Source organism: Mirounga leonina, unplaced genomic scaffold (assembly GCF_011800145.1).
Source record: "Mirounga leonina isolate KUSES-001 unplaced genomic scaffold, KU_Mleo_1.0 Mir_93, whole genome shotgun sequence".
NCBI classification, from domain to species: domain Eukaryota; kingdom Metazoa; phylum Chordata; class Mammalia; order Carnivora; family Phocidae; genus Mirounga; species Mirounga leonina.
Genome location: NW_023270854.1, coordinates 36,839,717 through 36,861,180, shown reverse-complemented (window position 1 = coordinate 36,861,180; position 21,464 = coordinate 36,839,717). Strand labels below are relative to the sequence as shown.

Sequence of the window (21,464 nt, the reverse complement as noted above, 5' to 3'; positions counted from 1 at the left end):
ATACAGCATGATGGTTTGATTTACATTTATTGTGAAATGATTACCACAGTAGGTTCAGCCAACATCCATCTTCTCATATAGATACAATAAGAAAATAAAAATCTCTCCTTGTGCTGAGAACTCTTAGGATCTCCTCTCAACTTTTCTGTAGATATACATCAGTGTTAGCTGTAGTCATCATGTTGTATATTACATCCCTAGTACTTACTTATAACTGGAAGTTGGTACCTTTGGGCCACCTTCTTGCAATTCACCTACCCCTGCTCTCTGCTTCTGGTAACCACAAGTGCAAGCTTTTTTTCTGAGTTTGGTTGGTTGGTTGTTTTAGAGAGTCCACATGTGAGATCATACAGTCTTTGTCTCTCTGTCTGATTTATTTCACTTAGCATAATGCCTTCAAGGTCCGCTCATGTTGTTGCAAATGGTAGGATTTTGTTGTTGTTTTTTTATGGCTGAAAAATACTTCTCTGTGTGTCTGTCCAACAATTTATCCATTGATGGACATTTAGATTGTTTCCATGTCTCAGCTACTGACATGAGGGTGCAGATATCTTTCTGGGTTACTGTCTTCATTTCCTTTGGATAAATAACCAGAAGTAGAATTGATGGATCATATGGTAGTTCTGTTTTTAATTTTTTGAGGATCCTCCTTACGGTTTTCTGTAGTAGCTGCACCAATTTCCATCCCTACCAGCAGAGCACGAGGGTGCCCCTTTCTCCACATCCTCCCCAGCATTTGTTCTTTCTTATCTTTTTGGTGATAGCCACTCTGAGCAGCGTAAAGTGATAGCTATAGCGGTTTTAACTTACATCTCCCTAATGAATGCTGATGTTCAGCATCTTCTCATATACCTGTTGGTCTTTCATATATCTTTGAAGAAATGTCTGGTCAGGTCCTCTGTCCATTTTTTTTTAATCGAGGTGAGTTATTTGCTTTTTTTTGCTGCTGAGTTGTATGAGTTCTTATGTATTTTGGATATTAATCTCTTGCCAGATACATGGTTTACAAATACTTTTCCCATTCTGTGGGTTGTCTTTCCCCTTTGTTGATGGTTTCTTTTGCTAAAGCAGAAGCGTGTTAGTTTGATGTAGTCCCACTTGTTTATTTGTTGTTGTTGCTTGTGCTTTAGGTGCTATATCCATATTCTGGAATTTAAAAATACTGTACATTCCATCTTAATTTATTGCCTTCCTAACTATATCTCTTTGCATTAATTTTTTAGTGGTTGCTCTAAGAATTACAATATAAATATATATTTATCTTTTCACAGTGTACTTAAAACACATATTTTATCTCTTCATGTAAAATGTGGAACCCTGGCAGCCCTTCCTCCCACTGTCCTTTGTTACAGTCGTCATCTGTATTACATCCACATACATCATAAATCCCGTAAGGCAATGTTACAAGTTAGACTTTAAGCCAGCATTGTTCAATAAGTGGCTCTTGAGCAGATGTGCTTATTCTACATTGAAATGTGCTGTATGTATAAAATGCATGCTGGATTTGGAAAACTTAGTGTGAAGAAAATGAATATAAAGCCTCTAATAATTTTATTGATTACATATAGGAACCGTAATCTGTATATATTGTATGTATTTTGCACATAAAAATTAATGTCCTTAATTTTTTAATTACATGATTAACATTACATTTCTATGAGGCAGTACTGTTTTAAGCAATAAAGAAATTAAAAGAAAAAATAGAGGGCTTTTCCCCCCAACTTTCTACCATTTCCACTCTTCTTCAGTCATTCCTAAATATCTGCGTTCCCTACTGATTTCATTTCTCTTCAGACGGAAGAACTTGCTTCAGCATTCCTTGTAGAGCAGGTCCAGTGGCAACAAATTCTTTTAGTTTCCTTTCACTGTAAATGTCTTTATTTCACCTTCATTATTGAAAATTCCCGTAGATAAAGAATTCCAGCTGATCATCCTTTCTTTATGCACTTTAGAGATGTTGTTTCAGTGTCTGTGGCCTCCAGAGATGAGAAGTGCTTGCTCATTCTAATCATTCTTCCCCTGTGTGCAATACGTTGTTTCTCTCTGGGTGCGTTCAGAGTCTCTTTGTTTCTGGATTTCAGTAGTGCGACTGGGATGTACCTAACCATGATTCTCTTTGAATTTATCTTATTTTGGAGTTCATTAAGCTATTAAATCTCTAAGTTTATGTGTTTTACCATATTTGGGAGGTTTTCAGCCATTATTTCAAATATTTTTCAACTCCGTTCTCTCTGTCCTCTCCTTCTGGGACTCCGTTTATCCATATTTTAGAGCTTTTGAAATTACCCCCACAGCTTCCTGAGGTGCTCTTGACTTTTTTCCCCAGCATTCTTTCTCTTCTTTAGATTAGATGGTTTCTATTAATACATCTTCAGGCTTACCCTCTTTTTTCTCGATGTCATCTCTCTTCGGTTGAGCATTTTTAAAATTTCCACTATTGCATGTTTTCGGTGGTAATTCACTTTCTTTCTTTCTCTATTGATATTGCCTACCTTTCATTTACTATGACCGTATTTCACTGAACGTGGTTATGAGATAGCTGCTTTGAAGTTCGTGTCTGCTAATTCCACCATTCTGACCACCTCACGATTGGCATCTGTTGATTTTATTTGAGAACCTGTCACATTTTCCTAGCTCTTCATAGGTTGAGTAATTTTGGATCGTATCATAGACATTGTGGTGTTTTGTTGGGGACATTGCAGCTTTTGGTGTTTTGCTCCAAAGAGTGTTGATGTTTTTGGTTTAACAGGGACTGAATTAGAGTCCAAGTAAAAAGTACTCAAGAAGTTAAATTTCACTGAGAGGGTCCAGAAGGCCTGTGCCTTCATGCAGGACTTCCTTTTCCTCATTACCCACAAAACCTTGGTCTTCACTTACCTTTTGAGAAAAGTCTGCCCTTTAAACACAAATGTTGCTCTCACCCCAAAGCCATTATTTATTGCAGGAAATGCATTTTCCCATGTCTGCTCTTTAGACCAGACCGGTCCATGATGGCACTTGACGTCTCAGAGCCGTAGGGGAGGCCCAGGCAGCCTTCTTGTCCCTTCATGGTCTCCCCATCAAGATAAGTCATGTCTGTTTATTCATGCTCCTGCTATTAACTGCCCTCTCAGTCCCCCATCATCTAACCATATACTGTACCACCCACATACCTGCTCACTTCTTCAAGGATCAGATGTTTGTTTTAAGAGCTCATGTAATATCAACTCAAAACAAGAGGTGCCTTGTCACTAATCTCGTAAATAGTGAGAATTGTTTTCCAGTAGATGCTAGCCTGTCTTACTACATGAACACTGTCTCTTTCACTCCATCCCTGCCCTGTGTCAGTGTTGAACCCCCTTGGTCTCCTGCTAGTAAGAAACCATCCCATTGCTAAGCTGCATTCCACGTGAGAGCTGTTCATGGGAAGAAGAAGGGTATTGGTGGTTTTGTTCCTCCGGTTACACATCCATCTTAGGTAAGATATATAAGATGCACCACTGGGCATCGGGATAGTTTTCTCCTCAAAGAACAATTGAAACTGCATTTCTCAACCTGTAAGGATAAAACCACAGCATACAATATGCACAGGGCTCTGCCTTGCCAGGATACTGACTATCTGTGAGTTTGGAAACATGAAGAATTCAGGAGCTTCCGATAGGAATCTTCTGGTGGTATCTGAGGATGAGGCCAAGAACCTTCTTCCTAGGAAGAGCCACGCATTTTTTATTGCATCTCAATGTGTTTGCTTACTGAGACCGCATCTTTGACAGGTGATTTACTAATTCAGTGTACAACTTTTAGTTTGGCTTTTTGAAATCAAAATAGGACCTAATTTTCCATAAAACTAGAATTTTTGAAAGCTTAGAGATCAAAACCTACAACCATCACCCCTGTTTTTGAGGTGGGGAAGCTGCGGCACAGAGAGGTTCAGTAACTTGCCAGGGTCACACTGTAGAAAAGGGGACCCAAAGTTTAAAGTTTGACCCTGTGATTCCAGAGCCTGCACTCTGAAACCATTATAATGCCTCTGAAATATCATGGATGTGGTCTTGTTTTATGTTATCTCCTCCTCACACTATTCTGAACCACAGTAAATTTTCACAAACCACATTCAAATTGCATAGCCTCTGGAGGACCTAAAGGACTCTGCAGTGTCCTATAGGCTTGAAACAGAGCACATGCTGTTCAATTTGAATGGCATTCTTTTTTTAAAATAGCAATAATTTTTCAAGTTTAAAAACAGTCTCATGCATCCTTGCAACAGGTTCTTGGTGAGCATTACCCTACCTTCTATAAACCCATCAATGCAGGAAACATTGACCTTGGAGCAGAAATATGTATGAAGCCTGGCATACTGAGCCCCAGATGAGTGGGATTACTAATCTCGGATTTCTTAATCCTTTGATTCAAATCCTTCTCTGAGTAGATGGTCTGGGTAATTTCAGAGGAATATAATATGCCCCTCAGACAAAACTGGCATCTGTTTTGGCAGGCCATCCTCTGCTCCCTCCCACGGGACTCTGCAGAGGACCCATGGCCTCCTTTGTTGTCCCACCTGCAGCTGGGAAGCAAACCCTCCCAGTCCTTCCGTAAACAGCACTGAGTCCTTTCATAACCAGCATCAGGTCATTTTTACTGCTTCCTGGGTATGTTGAAATATTAATTGGTTTTGCACTAAATTCCACAGGTTACTCTGATCATCCCTTTTCTCTCCAAAGGAATAATAACTTGGTGTTTGGCTTCTTAGCCTCATAGTAAAACTTGTGTGGCTTCAAAAGGCCATGACTTAGCATTTACTCTCAGTTTCCATAAACACAATATCACCGGTCACCCTCGTACCGATTTTTCTTTCCTTTGTCACTTGGTGTGTTGGGCAGGAATAGAAAATAGCTTTGACTTTGAAGAATTTTCTAGACTCCCTCTGAATAGGGTGAACTAAACTATCAGCCAGTTCTGTCTTGTTCAATAATTTTTTCTCCATTTGCCACACTCATAGAAGGTTCTCATTTAGAATTTGTTGAACTGATTTAAACTGAATCACTGCGTGTCCGTTTGGATCCAGGAAGATGCAGTCCTTAAGCTGATATATGGCTATTTTTGATGTTCTCCCCAGTCATCTCCATCACATGAGGAGCCCCTTGTATTATAGCTTAGGAAATAGCATGGTGCCCTACCCAGTAGCTCAGAAAAAAATTTCTTAAGGAGCAGTTCCTATTTACTGGACGTGTTGTTCTTTTTATGAAAGCTTTACTTGAATTCTCATTCATTCATTCTCTCAACACGTATTTAAGGCAACTGTAAGAGGTTCTGGAGATACACCGTGATTCAAGGAAGTTACAGCCTTGTGACAAAACATGGCAATAAATAGACAGTAGCAGTAAAGTGAGGTGTATGCTATCAGGGTGTGTGGAAAGACCATCCGAGCTGGTCTTGCATGTTCTAGAAAGGCTTCTGGGGGAAGAGTGAGATTTGACTAAGACCTGCTGAATGAGTAGAAGTTAGCCAGGTCAGGAGTATGGACAGGAGCACTGCAAGCTTTCAGAAAGAGTAGAATGTTGATGTCAACAGAGAATATGCCATATTGAGTGAAATGCACATTGTTCCGCGTGAATGTTGAGATTGTAAGGCTGCAGAGGTGAGCGGGGCACCCTCGTAGGAGTTGAGAGGCCGTCTCCATGTCGTGCTGCAAAACAGCTGCTGCAAACTTAGCAGCTTAAAACACCACCACACGTATTGTCTTCCGCCTTCTGAAGTCCGGGCCGAGCTTAGCTGTGTTCTCTGCTTGAAGGTTCCACAGGCGGCGGTCTAGGTATTTGCTGGGGCTCTGGTCTAATCAGAGGCTTAACTGGGGAGAGCTCCCTTGGGCTGTGACCGTTTCTTTGAGGCTGCAGAACTGAGGCTTCGGTTTCTTGCCAGCAGCAGCTCTCAGTTCCCAAAGGCCACCTGCAGTCCCTCGCCACGTGGGCTTTTCCAGCATGCGTGCTTACTGCATGGAAGCTTGCTTCTTCAAGGCCAGTAGGGGGATTCTCTCTAGCATGTACGCTAGCCAAACAGTTCTGTAGAGTACCATCATCATGAGAGTGACCTCCCATCACCTTTGCCGTATTCTCTCAGAAGCAAGACGCAGGTCCCACCCATACTCTAGGGGAAGGGACTGTACGAAGGTGGGATTACCATGAGGTGAAGCTCACTGGGGGGAGGGGGTCACCTTAGGTTCTGTTGGTCACAGAGGTTTACACTTCAAAGGGGGCCGTTGGGAGTCATTTAAAAAGTTTTAAGTACAAGTTTGCTCTTTCGTACAGAAAATCCATGGAGGATGTAGAGTTACAATCCAGAAGAACAGCTAAGAAGCTGTTACAACGGACCATTTAGGGGGAGGAGGTTGGCCTAAACAAAGGTCATGGGCCATGTGGGTTATGAAGACTTTTTAAGGAGATGGAGTCAATAAAACTTGACAATTGGACATGAAAAGTAAAGGAGAAGGGAAGCCAAGGATAAGTGATGCCCACGTTTCTGGCTTAATGGTTGCTTGGTGGAAGCAGAGAGCCCGGGACAGGAGCCAGTTACAGAAGAGGAGAGGAGAGGACTCCTGTGGGGCTCAGCCCTGGTTCTCACCTCCCTGAGCTCCAACTGCTCTGTGGCCTCAGACCATGTCTCTCTCTCTGCAAGGGAGTCTGGGTAAGATAGTTTTAAGAGCACAGCTGACTGGCCACCATCAGAAAAACAACCTAAAGCACTGGTCTTGACAATGGAGTCAGTAGGACTGTATCTGTACATTATGAAGTCATTGTGTTCCCCCCAAATAGCCATCTTAATTTGTAAGGCTTTTGCTTAAAGGACTGCTCTATGCCAGGAGCGCAGGGACACCATGAGGTCACGGTGATGCCTTTGTGTTTTCACTCTTAGCGGTCTGGGTACGTTTGTTAGGCTGCTTCAGCCACCAGCTTTTCTTATTGCTGCAGTAAACAGGTTGGGGGGAAGGGGGCTCCCCTAAATTGTTGGGATTCTGATGTGATTGTTTTCATGGGAGTGAGGGATTCTCGCCATTTCTAGAGGAAACTGCTCTGAGGACAATTTGAACTAAGTGATTGGTTAGCACCTCGTGTGTTTCAGAGCACACTTCATTGTTACCAAGATATGAGAGGTGTGAAAAGTCAGTTTATCACAAGAAATACACCACATTCAAATAACTATTCAGAGGTTAGATTTTTTAATACTTGAGCCATTTGAGGAGGAGGAGTTCTTTCGTGCATTTTTTCCCACTATGAAAAATTCTCTGAAACCATAGTGACTCAAGCAGAGCCTGGAAAATACTGGAGAATCACATGATGGCTAAAAATAAGCACATCATCTCCAGCAGGGACAGTAAGCAGGGCAGAAGTAACTCGGGTTTATGAATGCTCACACTGCTGGACACACTTGGGCCCTCCTGCCCATCACAGGGGCAGGCTTTGTGACCGCTGGCTGGGGAAGGGGAGCCCCCAGACCCCGGAGCTCTCGGTGCAGGGCCAGCCGCACCCTCCCCAGGCTCCTGACTTTTGGTGTAGCTCGCTGGCATGCCCTCTCGGGGCAGGGTCAGTTATCAGACTGTGTAATGACCCTCGAGCAGTGAACTGGGAGGGACACGGGCTGACTCATAGCTCCTGTCACTGCCTCCTTTTCTTCAACCCTCCCCCTGGAATCCATAGCAGCTGCTATTGATCACAGAATGTCTTCTTGTTACTGTTAACATGGCAAAGTGTAAGTTGTATACGATGGCCAGGCGTTTGGTGCCTGTTTAAGAGGGTACACGATAGGGTCGTCACCACTGGAGCACCGTGAATGATGCACCAGAAAGAAAACTTGGCTTGAGCGCTCGCTGCTCCCACCCAGGAGAATGAGGCCGCTCTGCATCTGCCCTCCACACCGCCAGGGACCATGGCACCCCTCCGCTCAGGAGCCTGCAGCGGCTTCCCTCTTCCCTCGGAAGGAAAGCCCACGTCCTAAGCCCAGCCTCTCAGGCCCTAGTGATCTGCCCCCACCCCCTGCCCCCAGGCTTGCCGTGCTCCAGCATCCCACCTGGCTCCTGAACAGATGAGGCAGGGCCTTTGCCTGGAATGCTCTGCTCCTGGCTTCCCCTCTCTCAGGTCTCTGTTCAAATCTCACTTTCTCCACGAGGCCCTGAAGTAAGGGTTACTCCTGCAACCGGCACGTCGCTTTCAGGGATCCCGCAAGTTGCGACTGTGGAGTTGTCACAAGAGATGGAGGCTTCTTTGAGGACTGGGACTTTGGAACCAGGCTAACCCCCCATACGTGCCTCAGTCTCTGCTGGGCTGCTGCAGGGCTCCCACCAGCAGCGAACACTTAACGGTCCTTCTGAGGGGGCCTGGGTCTAGTGAGGCCCATGGAAGGCTTGAGGGTCTGAGTGAGGAGTTGAGACTGGAGAGAGACGAGTGCTGGACACTCAGGTTCCCTGGAGTTGGTCCTGCAAACGGCTGCTCACCCACCCCAGCCCCCGCCCAGCACTGCTCACCCCTGCCCTGCTCTACCTTTCTCTTTTCCATAGCATTTACTTGCTATTTTATTATGTTATTCATTATCTAATTCCCCCTGTTAGAATCTAAATTCCACCACGACCGGCATCTTCTGTTTCGTTCATTGATTTATCCCAGCTGCCTATAGCTTGCCAGGTACACAGTAGGGGTTCAGCAAACATGAGCTGCGTGAATGAATGAGTCAAAGTAATTTAAGAAGGAACACAGAGACTTGGGCTGCAGCCTGCTGATTTTCAAGATAGAGAGTAAATGGAGCGGGAGAGCCTAAGCCTTGGTGCCCACTGGTGGTTTATGGCTTAAAATTTTTTATAGAGATTTTCTTGAAAACGAGTTGGATTTTCTTATTACTTTAGCAGGTTCGTTTTAATTTTGCTAGTACCGAGAAATGGGAAACCTGTGTACTTCGTCATTAGTTGAATCACCTCTCATTGCTGAGTTATAATAACGTGAGCTAACATTTAATGAGCACCTACTATGTGCTAGGCTCTTGTGTAAGAACTTTCCATGTATGAACTTATGTATTGTTCCCAACTCTGGGAAACAGGCACTGCTATTGAGTCTTCAACATAAGGCCTGGCGGCGGCCCAAGCCACACCACTCAGCCAGTAGCAGAGCCAGGACTCGTGGCTGTAGGGCCCCCCCCCCCCCCGCCCTGGCTGAACCACTGCCTCCCTAAGGGCAAGATGAGGGATGACCATTTCAAGACCAGATCTTCATTCCCACACGGTTGATGTGCTTCGTGCTAGGCTCCAAGGTGCTCAGAAAAGGAGCTGCCCACTTTTACAAGCTGACACTGAAGTAGCAAAAAAGGAAGAACCCCCCTTGGCCCCTGGCTGCACTGGCGACAGAGGCCTGAAGGGCCATGACTAGTGATTTCCGAATAAAAGAACCAGCCTCTTGGTGATCTCCTGAGTCGGAGCATCCCCGAACCCCTCGAACCCCTGCCGATGTTCATTTGGACTGAACTCTGGCCACCGAGGTGCTTTTCTTTTTTGGCCTTCAGAGAACCGATGACAGAACCTGCGAAGGGAAGGTACAGAGCCGTTTTGAAGGAAAAGGTCAGCTCTTGCATTTGCAGTCATCGTAATTGTGGCGGCGTGGTCGGTCATACTGCAGCGTGACCACCCCGGTGTCCGTTTTGTCACTGAGGACACCCTCTTCCTGTGGGAGTTCACTCTTCTCCTCAGCCCAGCCCCGTATTCTATCCCCAGCAGTGGCTTTATTTACTTTTATTTTAACCAAGTTCATTATCTCAGTTAAAAATTAAAATCTATTCACCAAGGTAAAGAGGATAAGGAAGTGAGGTCAGATCATCCACAAATAACTGATCAATGTAGGTACAATGTATCGTCTGTCAAGTTTCAGGTCTCTGGGGGTTTGGCTTTGTTTTTTAAAGGTTTTGTTTATTTGAGAGCGAGAGAGAGATTGAGAGAAGGCATGGGGGGAGGGGCAGACTCCCCGCTGAGGAGAGAACCCAAAGTGGGACTAGATTCCAGGACCCTGGGATCATGACCTGAGCTGAAGGCAGACGCTTAACCGACTGAGCCACGCAGGTGCCCGGGGTTTTGTTTTTGAGCTATAATTGACATACAACACAACAGTTTCAGGTATACAACATGATTGAATATTTGTATAGACTGCAAAATGATCACCGCAGTAAGTCTAGTTAACATCTATCACCACACATGATTACAATCTTTTTCTTGGGATAAGAACTTTGAAGATCTACTCTTTTAGCATCTCTCAAACATACAGTGTCGTGACATATAACCACCTTGCTGTACATGATGTCCCCAGACCTATTTTATAACTGGAAGTCTCTACCTTTTGACCACCTTCACCCATTTCACCCACTCCCCAGCCCTCACCTCTGGCGTTTTTAATTGAATGAGAAGGACCTGGGGGTGGAATATGCTCTCAAAGTAGAGAAGAAGCTGGGGATGACCAGAAGGCTGGCTGCTTCCTGAGTGTGTGTGGTGTGCCCATGCACGTGCGTGTGCACATGTTTTTAATGTCTCTGTGGTTCTCGTCAACAGTATTAATGTCATATTTTTAGCTCCTCTGTTTATGACTTTGGCAGAAGGAATACGGCAGATTAAGTGAGAAGAATTTTTAAATTCCATCAGAGCCCCGGCCATGAGAGATAAAGCCAAGTAAAGTACTTTTCTTTGCTTTAGCGTTATGAATTCATTGGGCCTCATATGCCCAAAATATAGCATTTTCCATAAACATTAAGCTACTAATTATTGACATTAGACACAATGATACTGTGGCTTCGCTAAGGCAATGAATAAGGCCACTCTTTGTGTTGTTTTTTTTTTACAACTATGATTAAAATGTCTTAGAATCATATTTATACACCAAATCCTAAAGGCATTAATTAAGACACAACTGCTCAAAGACTAGCATTGTAAATCATGTCCATATCCACTGAGTAAAGTCAGAGAATTACAGGGACTTGTACAGAATTTACGTCTATTTTCCTCTGCTTCTGAAACTCCTTTTTATTTTGAAGGGGGAAATTAGGGAGAGAGAGAAAAGCTTGAGGGAAAAACAATTCTTGTAAAACAGGGCTACCACTAATTATGTTTTCAGGACATCAAATGCAGCTTGCAAAAAATTTTTGGAATGGTTGATAGCTGCAAGGAAAAAAAAGTCTGTATCTGCATTATAGCTGAAGTGCTGCCCTCCCTTTAAAAGCCATTATGTAAATGTTTTTCATGGAAGCATCATTGAGCAAAGAGGCATGGGAAGGCACAGAAGCGAAGTCCCCGTGAACTTGGATGCATTCCGGGCAGCAGGAAAGCAGTTACTGAGGACCCTAATCTCTCAAGCCAGGATTAGATGCTACCAAAGACATTATTGGGTCATTTCACAAAACTAGAATATAAATGGTAGCTTACATAAAAGTGATATATCAATGTTAAATTTCCTGACATTGATAATTATAATTTTCTCAGCACATCCTTATTCTAGTGGCCCAGGTAAACGGAAGAAGGCCCAGCACCCCAGAAGCTGGGTACACTTCAGAGTACGGTTGTTTGAAAAGAGGCAGCGAGACTTTTAAAGTGAATAAACAAAAACACAGTTCTTAGCAGTCTAATGAGTGGGATCTACTTTAGGATACTGTTTACTCTTCTAAAAAGTAAACCATGAAATCCTTAAACAGAATGAATGAAGGGCGTCATTTTCATTTTTGTAAGTTTCACTATTTGGTATTTCTCACTGTGATAGCCGTGAGGGGTAAATTACTTCCATATCAAATGGCAGCTTGTGAGGATTTGAAGAGCTCACTTGACATTCTTTTGAAAAATGAGCTTTTACTTTAACCCTTTAATTGTGTGGGGTTTTTTTAAAACTTGAAACTTCTGAAGACACTAGATCTTCCACGCGTCTTTCCTGTTCTTTAATTTCGTCGTGCCTTCGGTGGTCTGTGAATGCCCAGGTGGCGGGCCCTGCTGCTCATGCCCTCCGTCAGCAGACATTTCATTCCCTCTGTGATCACTTTCTTTCCAAACGACTAAATGAGAACTTCAAAACCCCTGATTTTAAATTTCAAATACTAATTACTTCATCTGTAATTAAATTGTTCAAATTCATTTTCCGTGCCTTTTTCCAGCCTGTGAGCGACCATGCAGGGCGGGGTGGAAATGATTCTTCCATCCCGTATGTAGCAAGTACGGTGCTGGAGTGTGGACCCCACACCTGCTTCTCCACCCTCCCTGCCCCTGTCCTGCAGTACAGAGGATGCCAAGTCTGATTTTCGTTGTTTTCATCGTTCTCTCCGAGAGATCCACCAGCAGCCTGCACGTGTACCAGGTGAAAGACGGGGACTCCGTGCCCCAAACAACCTAGACAGGATCCATGAAACACAGGTGGCCTTTTAAGGCCAAGACCCTGATCCAAGTTGAAGGTAGCTCTGGCTAGAGCAACCGATGTGGTTCCTCAGGAAGAAGCTGCACCTGGGACAGCATCTGTCACTGCAGCCGCCCCGGCCTGTCCCCCGGGAGGCCTGGCCCCTGGGGAGCGTTGCGGTGTCTCCTGCCCCCACCCCCACCCCCGTTCCTCTGCCAGCCAGCTTTCCCTGCTTATTTATAGTTCTCTGCCCTGGTAACATGGTCTTGCGGGAGGCTTTGGCTTGCCCGTGACCCTTCCTCTTTGACTTCATATCCAACATTTCAGGTTTTCTTCAAGCTGCCTTTGATGATGTCCTAGAAATAACAATCCTTAATAGCTTTGTTTTACAAGCATTCAGCTTCTGCTCCTTCCATGTTTGTCTTTTAAAATTTACATGAGACTGGGTAAGGCAGGGTACGGGAATGAGTGATGAACATCTGTCAGCTCCTGCACCAGCCCCATCGTGGCTGCTGACATGCTTGGGGAGAAGGACCCAGCGTGGGTCAGGCACGGTCTGGGGGAGCCCCTCCGGCAGCGTGGGTCAGGCACGGTCCGGCAGGGCTGTTCCTCTGGGAGAGATGGCAAATGTGGCGGACACTTGGCCCGGCACAAACTAGCTTGTGCCTCCCTGCTCAGAGCTAAACGCTTACTGACTGAATGTCCCTACTTTGTCCTGATCCCCAGCGATAACCGAAGGTAATCTTGAAACCAAGTAAGAGCTCGCCTTGTGGGAGGCCGGTGATGTTTTTGTTTGGTTTCCTTCACGTGTGGCCGGCGCTTGCTGTCAGCAACTTTGACATTGGCGTCAGCTCCTCGAGCTTTGCCTGGTAGGTTTACCTTGGATGGCTTCCTCTCCTAGGAGTTGTTTTAATGTGTTATAAAAACTTGAGTGTCGCCTCTCAGTCAGTCATGGAGACTGGGCTTGGGAACATAAAATGGTAAACAAAACAGATGCAGCCCTTACCTTGCCGCGTCTAAGTCTCATGGGAGAAGAGGCATAACGAGAGGGCCATACCGTTGCCGTGGACGGGTGCTGTGGCCTCCCAGAGCGGCAGCGTCCAAGCTGAGACCTGCAGGATGGGGCTTAGTCACTCAAAGGAGGGGAAGAGGAGTGCTTCCGGCAGAGGGTTCCAGCCCGAATCCTGCTCTGTGGTCATGTAATCAGGAACACTGCCTCGTCCCTGAGAAAGTTGAGTGTGGCCAGGCCTGGGCGTTCTGACACCCCCGTCACTCCATGAGACCCCATGAGCTCCCAAAGAGCAGGGGTCTCCTGTATGACGTGGTTCATGGTAGGTCCTGGATAAGCATGTATTTAGTAAAGAAGAGGGGTTGAACATCGTCTTGAAGCTGCTTTCGGTTAGACTTTATTGGTATTAAAACATGATACACTGCTTATAAAAAGGCCTGAAGTAACTTGATTTTCCAGAAGCTTTTTCCCCAGCAAGGCTGGCTGGTCCTTGCCAAGTCAGCATGTCCTCCCCCTGCCTCCTCTGCTCTTACCCATGTTGTTTTCTCTACCCTGTTGGCATGGCCTTTAGAGAGCCTGGCCAGTGGGACAGAGAAGTGATGCTCCAGGAGTGTTTTCTGTGTGCTTCTGCGGAGGTAAAGGATCCTTGCAACCGTATGGGAATCACGAGTGAGGCAAAGCATCAGCTCCCTAGAATCCTTGGGAAGGTCTTCTGCATAGGCGAGGTTTCCAGCTCACTGAAGATTTACCTTCGGGTACTCGAACTGTTTGAAGCCAATTCCCAATTTGATTTCCATTTTAAAATATAGTAGGCCTTTTCCTAGAAATTTCTAGAAGAAAATTCTCTTTTTCCCTTGTAACAGATTTTAAAGGGTACGATATTGCCAGTGCTTCTTGAGGGGGTGTCTGATTTTGCATTTATAACCAAGGACTCCAGGCACCTGGACTCTTCCTGTTGGCTACTTTATAATTAGGAGATCGGTTGAAACTTGTAACTACTGTCAGCACGCTTGGCTTCATTAGCCCCTGCCTCTTTCTGAGCCATCGGCACTGATAAACTGTGAAACTGGAAACCACAGAACCCAAGTTGTATTTGCTTGTTCGTGTGTTTATTTCAACATTTGTACCTTCACTAAATGTACACTCAGCCAGGCGTGGGGCTAAGTACTGGAGTTACACCAAGGTGAGGGACGCTGGTTCCTTGTGCTCTGAGGGCCTTCTGGAGGAGCAGAGGGGGCGGGAGCATGGCGGGGGACTGGGCGGAGCACCTCCACCAGGCTGAGCTGCCACGTGGTGGAGACTGGCTGGCCCCCCAGTAATGACCCTGCGTTTTTTAATCCACGAAGTGTGTAACTGCACACTCATTGCATAGTTCGGGCTGCAGAGGCCACTTCCCGTGTCTGTGTCGTGTTCTAGATTGTGAGTGCCTATTAGGAGCTGAGCTGGTGAGCAAGATCTGACCTGACATCAGTGACCTTCCCTCCCCCCGCCCCCCAGTTTCGATCATTATTAGTGGTGCTGTTGAATCACTTGATTAAGGAAGGTGCTGATCCCAGACCTCCCCATTGTAAAGGCATATCTTTTTTTCCGTGACAGTAAGTAAATTTTAGGCCAGTATCTTGGCATGCGTGAATGGCTTGTTCCCCCAAAACTTCTCACTTAATGTTTCAGAGTCAGTGAGCCTTTCCTGGATCAGTTACCTTTGTTACAAAATTGTGATTTTTCCAGTACTAACATTTCTTATGCATTTGCTAGCAGTCCGTGTTCTATAAAGATCTTCATATCCTCCCTCCCTCCCTTCATCATTATCGACTAGATTTTTATTTATTCAATGCATTACAGTCCATTAGAGCCATTATTCTTTTGATACATAAAACTGCCCCAAGTGTGGCTGAGTCGGAGGCACATTCACACTGGTCCATGCTGTTCACGTTAGACCGTTAAGCGCATCCTTGCTTCTTGATGCAAGGCGTCCCACCCTGTTCCTTCCCTGCCCCTCCCTTGGAATCCGTCACCTCTCAAGAAGCTCTCTCAGTGCCGAGGAAAATTCAAAACCAGGACGTGGGTAATAGGAGCACGCGCTGCTCTGGAGAGGTCATTGCTCCCAGGCGCTATCAGTGGCTAAACCTAGGAAACGAGGAAAAAATATGCCCTTGTACTGATGTTTTTTCCTAAAGTATTAATTTATAATCTCTTTTTTCTTGTTAATTAGAAACTCAATTATGGTGATGCTTCGAGGTTATCTAAGAACCTTTCCTCTAAAAAAAAAAAATAATAATCTTAAAATCTCTATGTTGTTCTTATCTCTCTAGAGGGAGAAAGGACAACTTAATCCATACTGAGAGAAAAAAGTGCTCAGAAAGATTAAATAAGTTGCCCAAGTGGACCCTGTCATTGTACTGTGTGCACTTTTTTTTTTTTTTTTTAAGATTTTATTTATTAGCGAGAGAGAGAGATGGGCGGGGCGGGGAGAGGCAGAGGGAGAAGCAGGCTCCCCACTGAGCAGGGAGCCCAACGCGGGGCTCATCCCAGCACCCTGGGATCATGACGTGAGCAGAAGGCAGACGCTTAACCGACTGAGCCACCCAGGCGCCCCTGTGTGTACTTTTTCTAAGTGTATGTATGCTAGTTCTGTGATCGGAGGAGGTCATTGGAGGTACCTTCTATATACTTTTTAGTAAATTCCTTTTATATCATACATTTGCAATAGATCTAAAAAGCATCCTTAATGTTGCCAATATTTATAATCTATTCTGGTTACTTTCAGGTGCGGCTAAATCAAGTCCAGCATCTAAGCCGGGATCCACACCTTCTCGTCCCTCATCAGCCAAAAGGGCTTCGTCCAGCAGCTCAGCATCCAAATCTGATAAAGATTTAGAAACACAGGTCATACAGCTTAATGAACAGGTAACTCATCAGCCCTGGCCCGGTCTCTGAGGGGGGTGGGAGGAGGGAGAAAACGTCTATAGGCCTGAGGTAAGGTTGGAGGGGGACAATGGTTTCAAGCAAGTAGGGATTGAAGAAATTGTTCAGGCAGATAAAATCAGTGGCCCACTAGGAATAAAAGATGTTAGGGGGCGCCAGGGTGGCTCAGTCGGTTAAGCAACTGCCTTCGGTGCAGGTCATGATCTCAGGGTCCTGCGATCGAGCCCCGCATCGGGCTCCCTGCTCCGCGGGAAGCCTGCTTCTCCCTCCCCCACTCCCTCTGCTTGTGTTCCCTCTCTCGATGTCTCTCTCTGTCAAATAAATAAATAAAATCTGTAAAAAATTTAAAAAAAAGATGTTAGTCAGAAATCACAGCTATACATTAAGACAGAAGGACAGAGGACTCAGCCCCAGGTAAATGCAGGTTTGTAGGCCAACGTCTCACTCCCCACCCCCGCCCTACCACCCACACTGCAGGACCGATCACAAGCTCCAGGCTAGACCACGGCCTCTGTGCCCACTTCTGGCCAGTCTAGATACCATTCAGCACTGGAGTTAGGGTTAGTCTCTCTTCCTCCTTCCTTTACGTCAGCAGCTATTTGTCAAGCCTATTCTATGGGACAGGCCCCATGCTCAGTGCTAAAAACATAATGGTAGTGAGAGAGAGACCTCAGACCTTCCCTTCCCTTGGAGGACTTAGAGCAGTTATCCGGGGTAGACGATTATGCCAGCAAAGTGAACACCTAACACTTCCCACCACAGAAGTTTGATGTCACAGGAGCACCGAACCCAATACTGGGGCGTCAGAAAGGCCACAGTTGTGTTTGAAAAATGTTCTTTTTTGTCTAAATATAGCTCTCATTGCAATTTCAATATAAAACTAGGTATGCTGTCTACCTGACAATAGGTATTTTTGCCTAAGATTATATGTAGTTTAAAGGTAATAAAATGATTGGTAGCATGAGGCCCACTGCAGAAGCCACCCCCCTGACCCTTAGTTGAGAAGAGCCCTTTGTCCCAGCTGCTCCCACCACTGGGAGAGGGGCTTTCATTCACCATTCTTAGGCTCTTCCCAGCCAAGTGGCCGGGCCATTCCCGGTGATTAATCTGATTCCTGATGAGCCCACAAGAGTCTGGAAACAGTTTTTGAGATAATTGTATATTTGCAATCAGGAGTCAAGTTTAAAAGCAGGCAGTTGCTTAGCTAGGGTGTTTCTTTACAATTCTGATCACTTGAATGAAAACGATGAAACCTGAAGTCATCCAGTGGGTAGGACTTTGATTTAGAAACTGTGGAATGTTCCAACTACCTGCCGATTCTCAGTTTGAGCCCATATGGAATTTCCAGTAACAGGTTCTTCTCAGAAGGTCGATGGGACAGCCATAATGAGCTGTGGGCCACATGCCCAAGGCTCTGAGCAAATCCGAGTAGACTTAGAGAGAATCAGGCGTGGGTCTGTGACACTTTAGACTATAACCCTTTCTCCTTAGGAACCCAAGTTCTTTCGATATCTTTATTATCTCTTGTTCTGTCACGATCTCTCTCCGCCCCGTGGTCTCCCTCTACCACACCCAAGTTTCCAACCTTCCAACCCAAAGTGTAACCACACAGAAACCTCAAGATCCTTCCTGCCCCTCTCCCATTCGCCTTAGCCAGCCGGACCCCCTTCCTCTCCTTGGGGCTGGCTCCGTGCTCCCATTAGCTGTCTAGTTACGCAAAGAGCCTCCCATCCCCAGGGAACCCAGCCCACGTCCTGCCATCCAAAAATGTCACTCTAGAGGGGAGAGGGAGAAGAGCGAGAAGAGCTTTCCAATGGTCTTAAAATTCCTTTATTACTTCCAAAGGGCTTCACTCCCCCGCCTGCCTCCATGCACATCAAGGAGGGTTGTGTCTGTTTGCCTCCCTCCCCCCGACCTGGTCCCGCAGAGGGAAGGTCACACACCCTAAATTGTGAGTGTTCATTCAGCTGTTCACTGAGCACTTACCCCAGATCCATAGCCGTGCTTCTGTGTTCTCGCTCCCTCCGTTTTCTGTCCTGGCAGCCTGCGGGGTGGCCGGCTGATGCTGGTGGGCAGCCACAGAGGCATGACTGTGCTGGGACGGAGGACTCCGGGACGAGAAAGGGCTGGGGGGAAATGCCTGGGCTGGGGGGAAATGCCTAGGCTGAAGAGTGAATTAGTCATAATAGAGGAAGCGATGAGTGCCATGAACTTGAAGAATTCTCATTTACTTGGCCTCCTGCCTCTATTCAGGCGGTCTTCCATGACATACTATAAAAGTACCACTGTGATAGGCAATTCCAGTGATAGAAATGAATCAAAAGAGAGGGGAGGGGCTCCTGGGTGGCTCGGTCAGTAAAGCATCCGACTCTTGATTTCAGCTCAGGTCATGATCTCAGGGTTGTTAGATAGAGCCCTGCATTGGGCTTCCTTCTGGGCGTGGAGCCTGCTTAAGATTCTCTCCCCCTCTCCCCCCACCCCTGCTCTATCTTAACGGGAGAAGGCAACATAACTAAAATCATGAGGGCTGTATGTGGAGAGTGGGTTAGCAAGCAGGCAGTTGGGAGGAGTCAGCGCTGTGCCCAGGGGCCTCTGGGGGCTGGAGAGTGGGCATTGGTTGGCTTGGGCAGCAGGGCTGTGAGGACCCACGGTATGCGGATGCTGAGAGGGAAGGGGGATAATTGAGAGAGGAGAACTTGCCCTTCTTGTCTCTTCCTCTTGACTTACTCGAAGGTCCATCCCCAGTGTCCCCTCCGCCACTCTGGCTTCTGCAGCGATACCTGAGGGTGCAGCGTGGTGTCGGTCTTCATGAGTGGGCCTGTGAAAGGGGACTTTCCTTTGCCAGTTGATCTATCCTCATACGCTTCAGCCCCTGATGGTTTTTAGCTGCGCATCCATTACCTGGTGCATCTGGAATACCAGAGGGGCCAACCTGGGCTGGATATTTCTACAGAAGCCTCAGCCCTTTGTATGTTGTACAGACCAGAGTGCTCTCGAGAGGCAGCAAACCTAGTTTCCATGGGTTGAATGCTTCCAGAGACCCTTCTTGCCTCATCCAGGGAGAGCTCGCAGGCCCAGACACCTCAAGTGCCACAGATCTGTCTACAGGCACCAACACAGGCTTCTGAGGAACTCTGTGGCCAAGCCTCGGGAGGGGGTGGGTTGGTTTTAAAACAAGGAAGGATTTCTAGAATAGGGGAAGTTTTCTTTTTCCTATACTTAAGGCTGCTGGATGCCTTTTTTTTTTTTTTTTTTAATAAATAACCCAACCATCATATCATCAGAAATGAGAGTGAAAACTAGTGAATGAGGCTCAGCTGCCTTGTGAGCAGCAATGGGAGGGGGTCTGCGAGGTGAACTCTCTGGGGCCCTATCCCTGAGTCTTAGGCCAGGTATGCAGGAAGGGGATGGACACTGCATGTGCTCGGTGTGTGTTCGAATGGATCAGTAATTCCAGGCAGATAAATAGCATGTACAAAGGCCTAGCATTATTAGAGAAGAAAATTTCCCTTTCCAAAGGTAATTTTTGGAAATTGTGTTAAGGTGATTTCAGTACACTGAATGAGAGATTTGACCTGAGGAGGACCACGAAAGATGTAATTCGCCTCCTAAAGTATATTGTCTGCATAAATCTAAATGCGCAGGGGTTAGAAAAAAAAGGGAGGGGGAGGATTCTCAGCAGGAACAGGGTGAAGGTTTGGGCCTGTGTGTAGCTGCTGTGCCCATTTGGGATTTGAGGCCAGGTCAGTGTCCCTTCAGCCCAGGTGGTAGTGCTTCCCCCTTCCCCACACCATCTCTGTCATCAGTGTGAGAGGCCGCACAGCCCTCGAAGGTTGTGGAACCAGCCTCCAGGGGAGAAAAGGGGAATGAAGGGCTGTTTTGCTGAGGGAATGGGGCTTCCGTATCGTGCTCTTCCCCCTGCACTCCCTACAGTGTCCCCAGAGCCAGAACCAGACGAGTTAAGACCAATCCACGCAGCCGGGCTCTCCGTCCCACCCAGTTGTCCTTGTAGCTGAGACCCAGTTTCTCAGTAGAAAGCGTTTGTCTATGGTGGCTTCGGGACATTTAGGAAGGGATCCAGAACGAAGGGTGGCTCTTCCTGCAGGTTCCCTGAAGAAAGGAGGGTCCTCAAAATACATCTAGAGTAAGCACAGTGGCGGCCTCTCTCGTCTGCCACCCCCCCCCCCTCCCTGCAGAGGATGAACGGGGTAGAAGGATGTGCTCTGGCCCGTGTTAGCAGGAGAGGAGGAAAACTCGCTCGGAGCCCGGATGCAACCGTGTCGGGCAGAATGATCCATCCCACAGTGGTTATGAACACTCAGCTGGCAGAGGGGATGACCGGAGTGCTGTTGAAGTCGGACGTGTGGCCCAGGCGCGAGCTCCATTGCACAACTCGTTTCGTGTTTCTTATACTGTTTTTTGGGTTTTTTTTTTTCCTTCTACCCTCACTCCCTTGCAGGTACATTCATTAAAACTTGCCCTCGAAGGTGTGGAAAAGGAGAGAGATTTCTACTTTGGCAAATTGAGAGAGATTGAGCTACTCTGCCAAGAACACGGGCAGGAAAATGATGACCTCGTGCAGCGACTAATGGAAGTCCTCTATGCGTCGGAAGAACACGTAAGTGAGAGCCCTTGACTCCTGCGCTCTGAAGCGATGCTCTTGGCCAGGGTGCAGTGATCAGTGCGCCTTCAACTGCTGAGAATTGGGGCTCAGCCAGTGCATTTGTTATTCCCAGAGGAGTAAGTATCATTATCATCCAATTCGCTGACCCATGCTTGTGGGCTGGGCGTTCGTGAAGTAATCTGGGAAGAGATGAGTGGTTGGGGGTGGGGGGAAAGTAGGAAGACTGATTGAGAAAAACAGGTTGATGCAGCCAGATATCAAGTGGTTTTCGGCTCTGAGCAGCTGAGCAACAAGAATGTGTATGAGGATTCTTCATGACAGATCACAGTATGGTTAGAGGAAGAATTCGCCTAGGTGTTTTTCCCATCCCCATAAGCCCCCCTCAACTGCCTGTTTTTATTTCATCGCTGGTTGTCTTGGTTACTCCTTGCCAGTGCAGACCAGCACTATGCAACAAAATATTTTTAGAAGGGCTCCTCTGGGGCTATCTGGCTGGCTCAGTCGGAAGAGCATGCAACTCTTGATCTCAGGGTCA

General features: G+C 46.4%; 1 protein-coding gene across 4 annotated transcripts in view; it reads left to right on the top strand.

The window, feature by feature from the left end:
* Positions 1-21,464, top strand: part of MAPRE2 (microtubule associated protein RP/EB family member 2) — a 153,474-nt gene that overhangs the window by 125,383 nt on the left and 6,627 nt on the right. For all 4 annotated transcript variants that reach the window (XM_034995929.1, XM_034995928.1, XM_034995930.1 and 1 more), the window contains 2 exons: positions 16,148-16,287; positions 20,765-20,923. In XM_034995929.1, the coding sequence (XP_034851820.1) occupies positions 16,148-16,287; positions 20,765-20,923 (299 nt within the window). The remainder of the gene's footprint in view (positions 1-16,147; positions 16,288-20,764; positions 20,924-21,464) is intronic.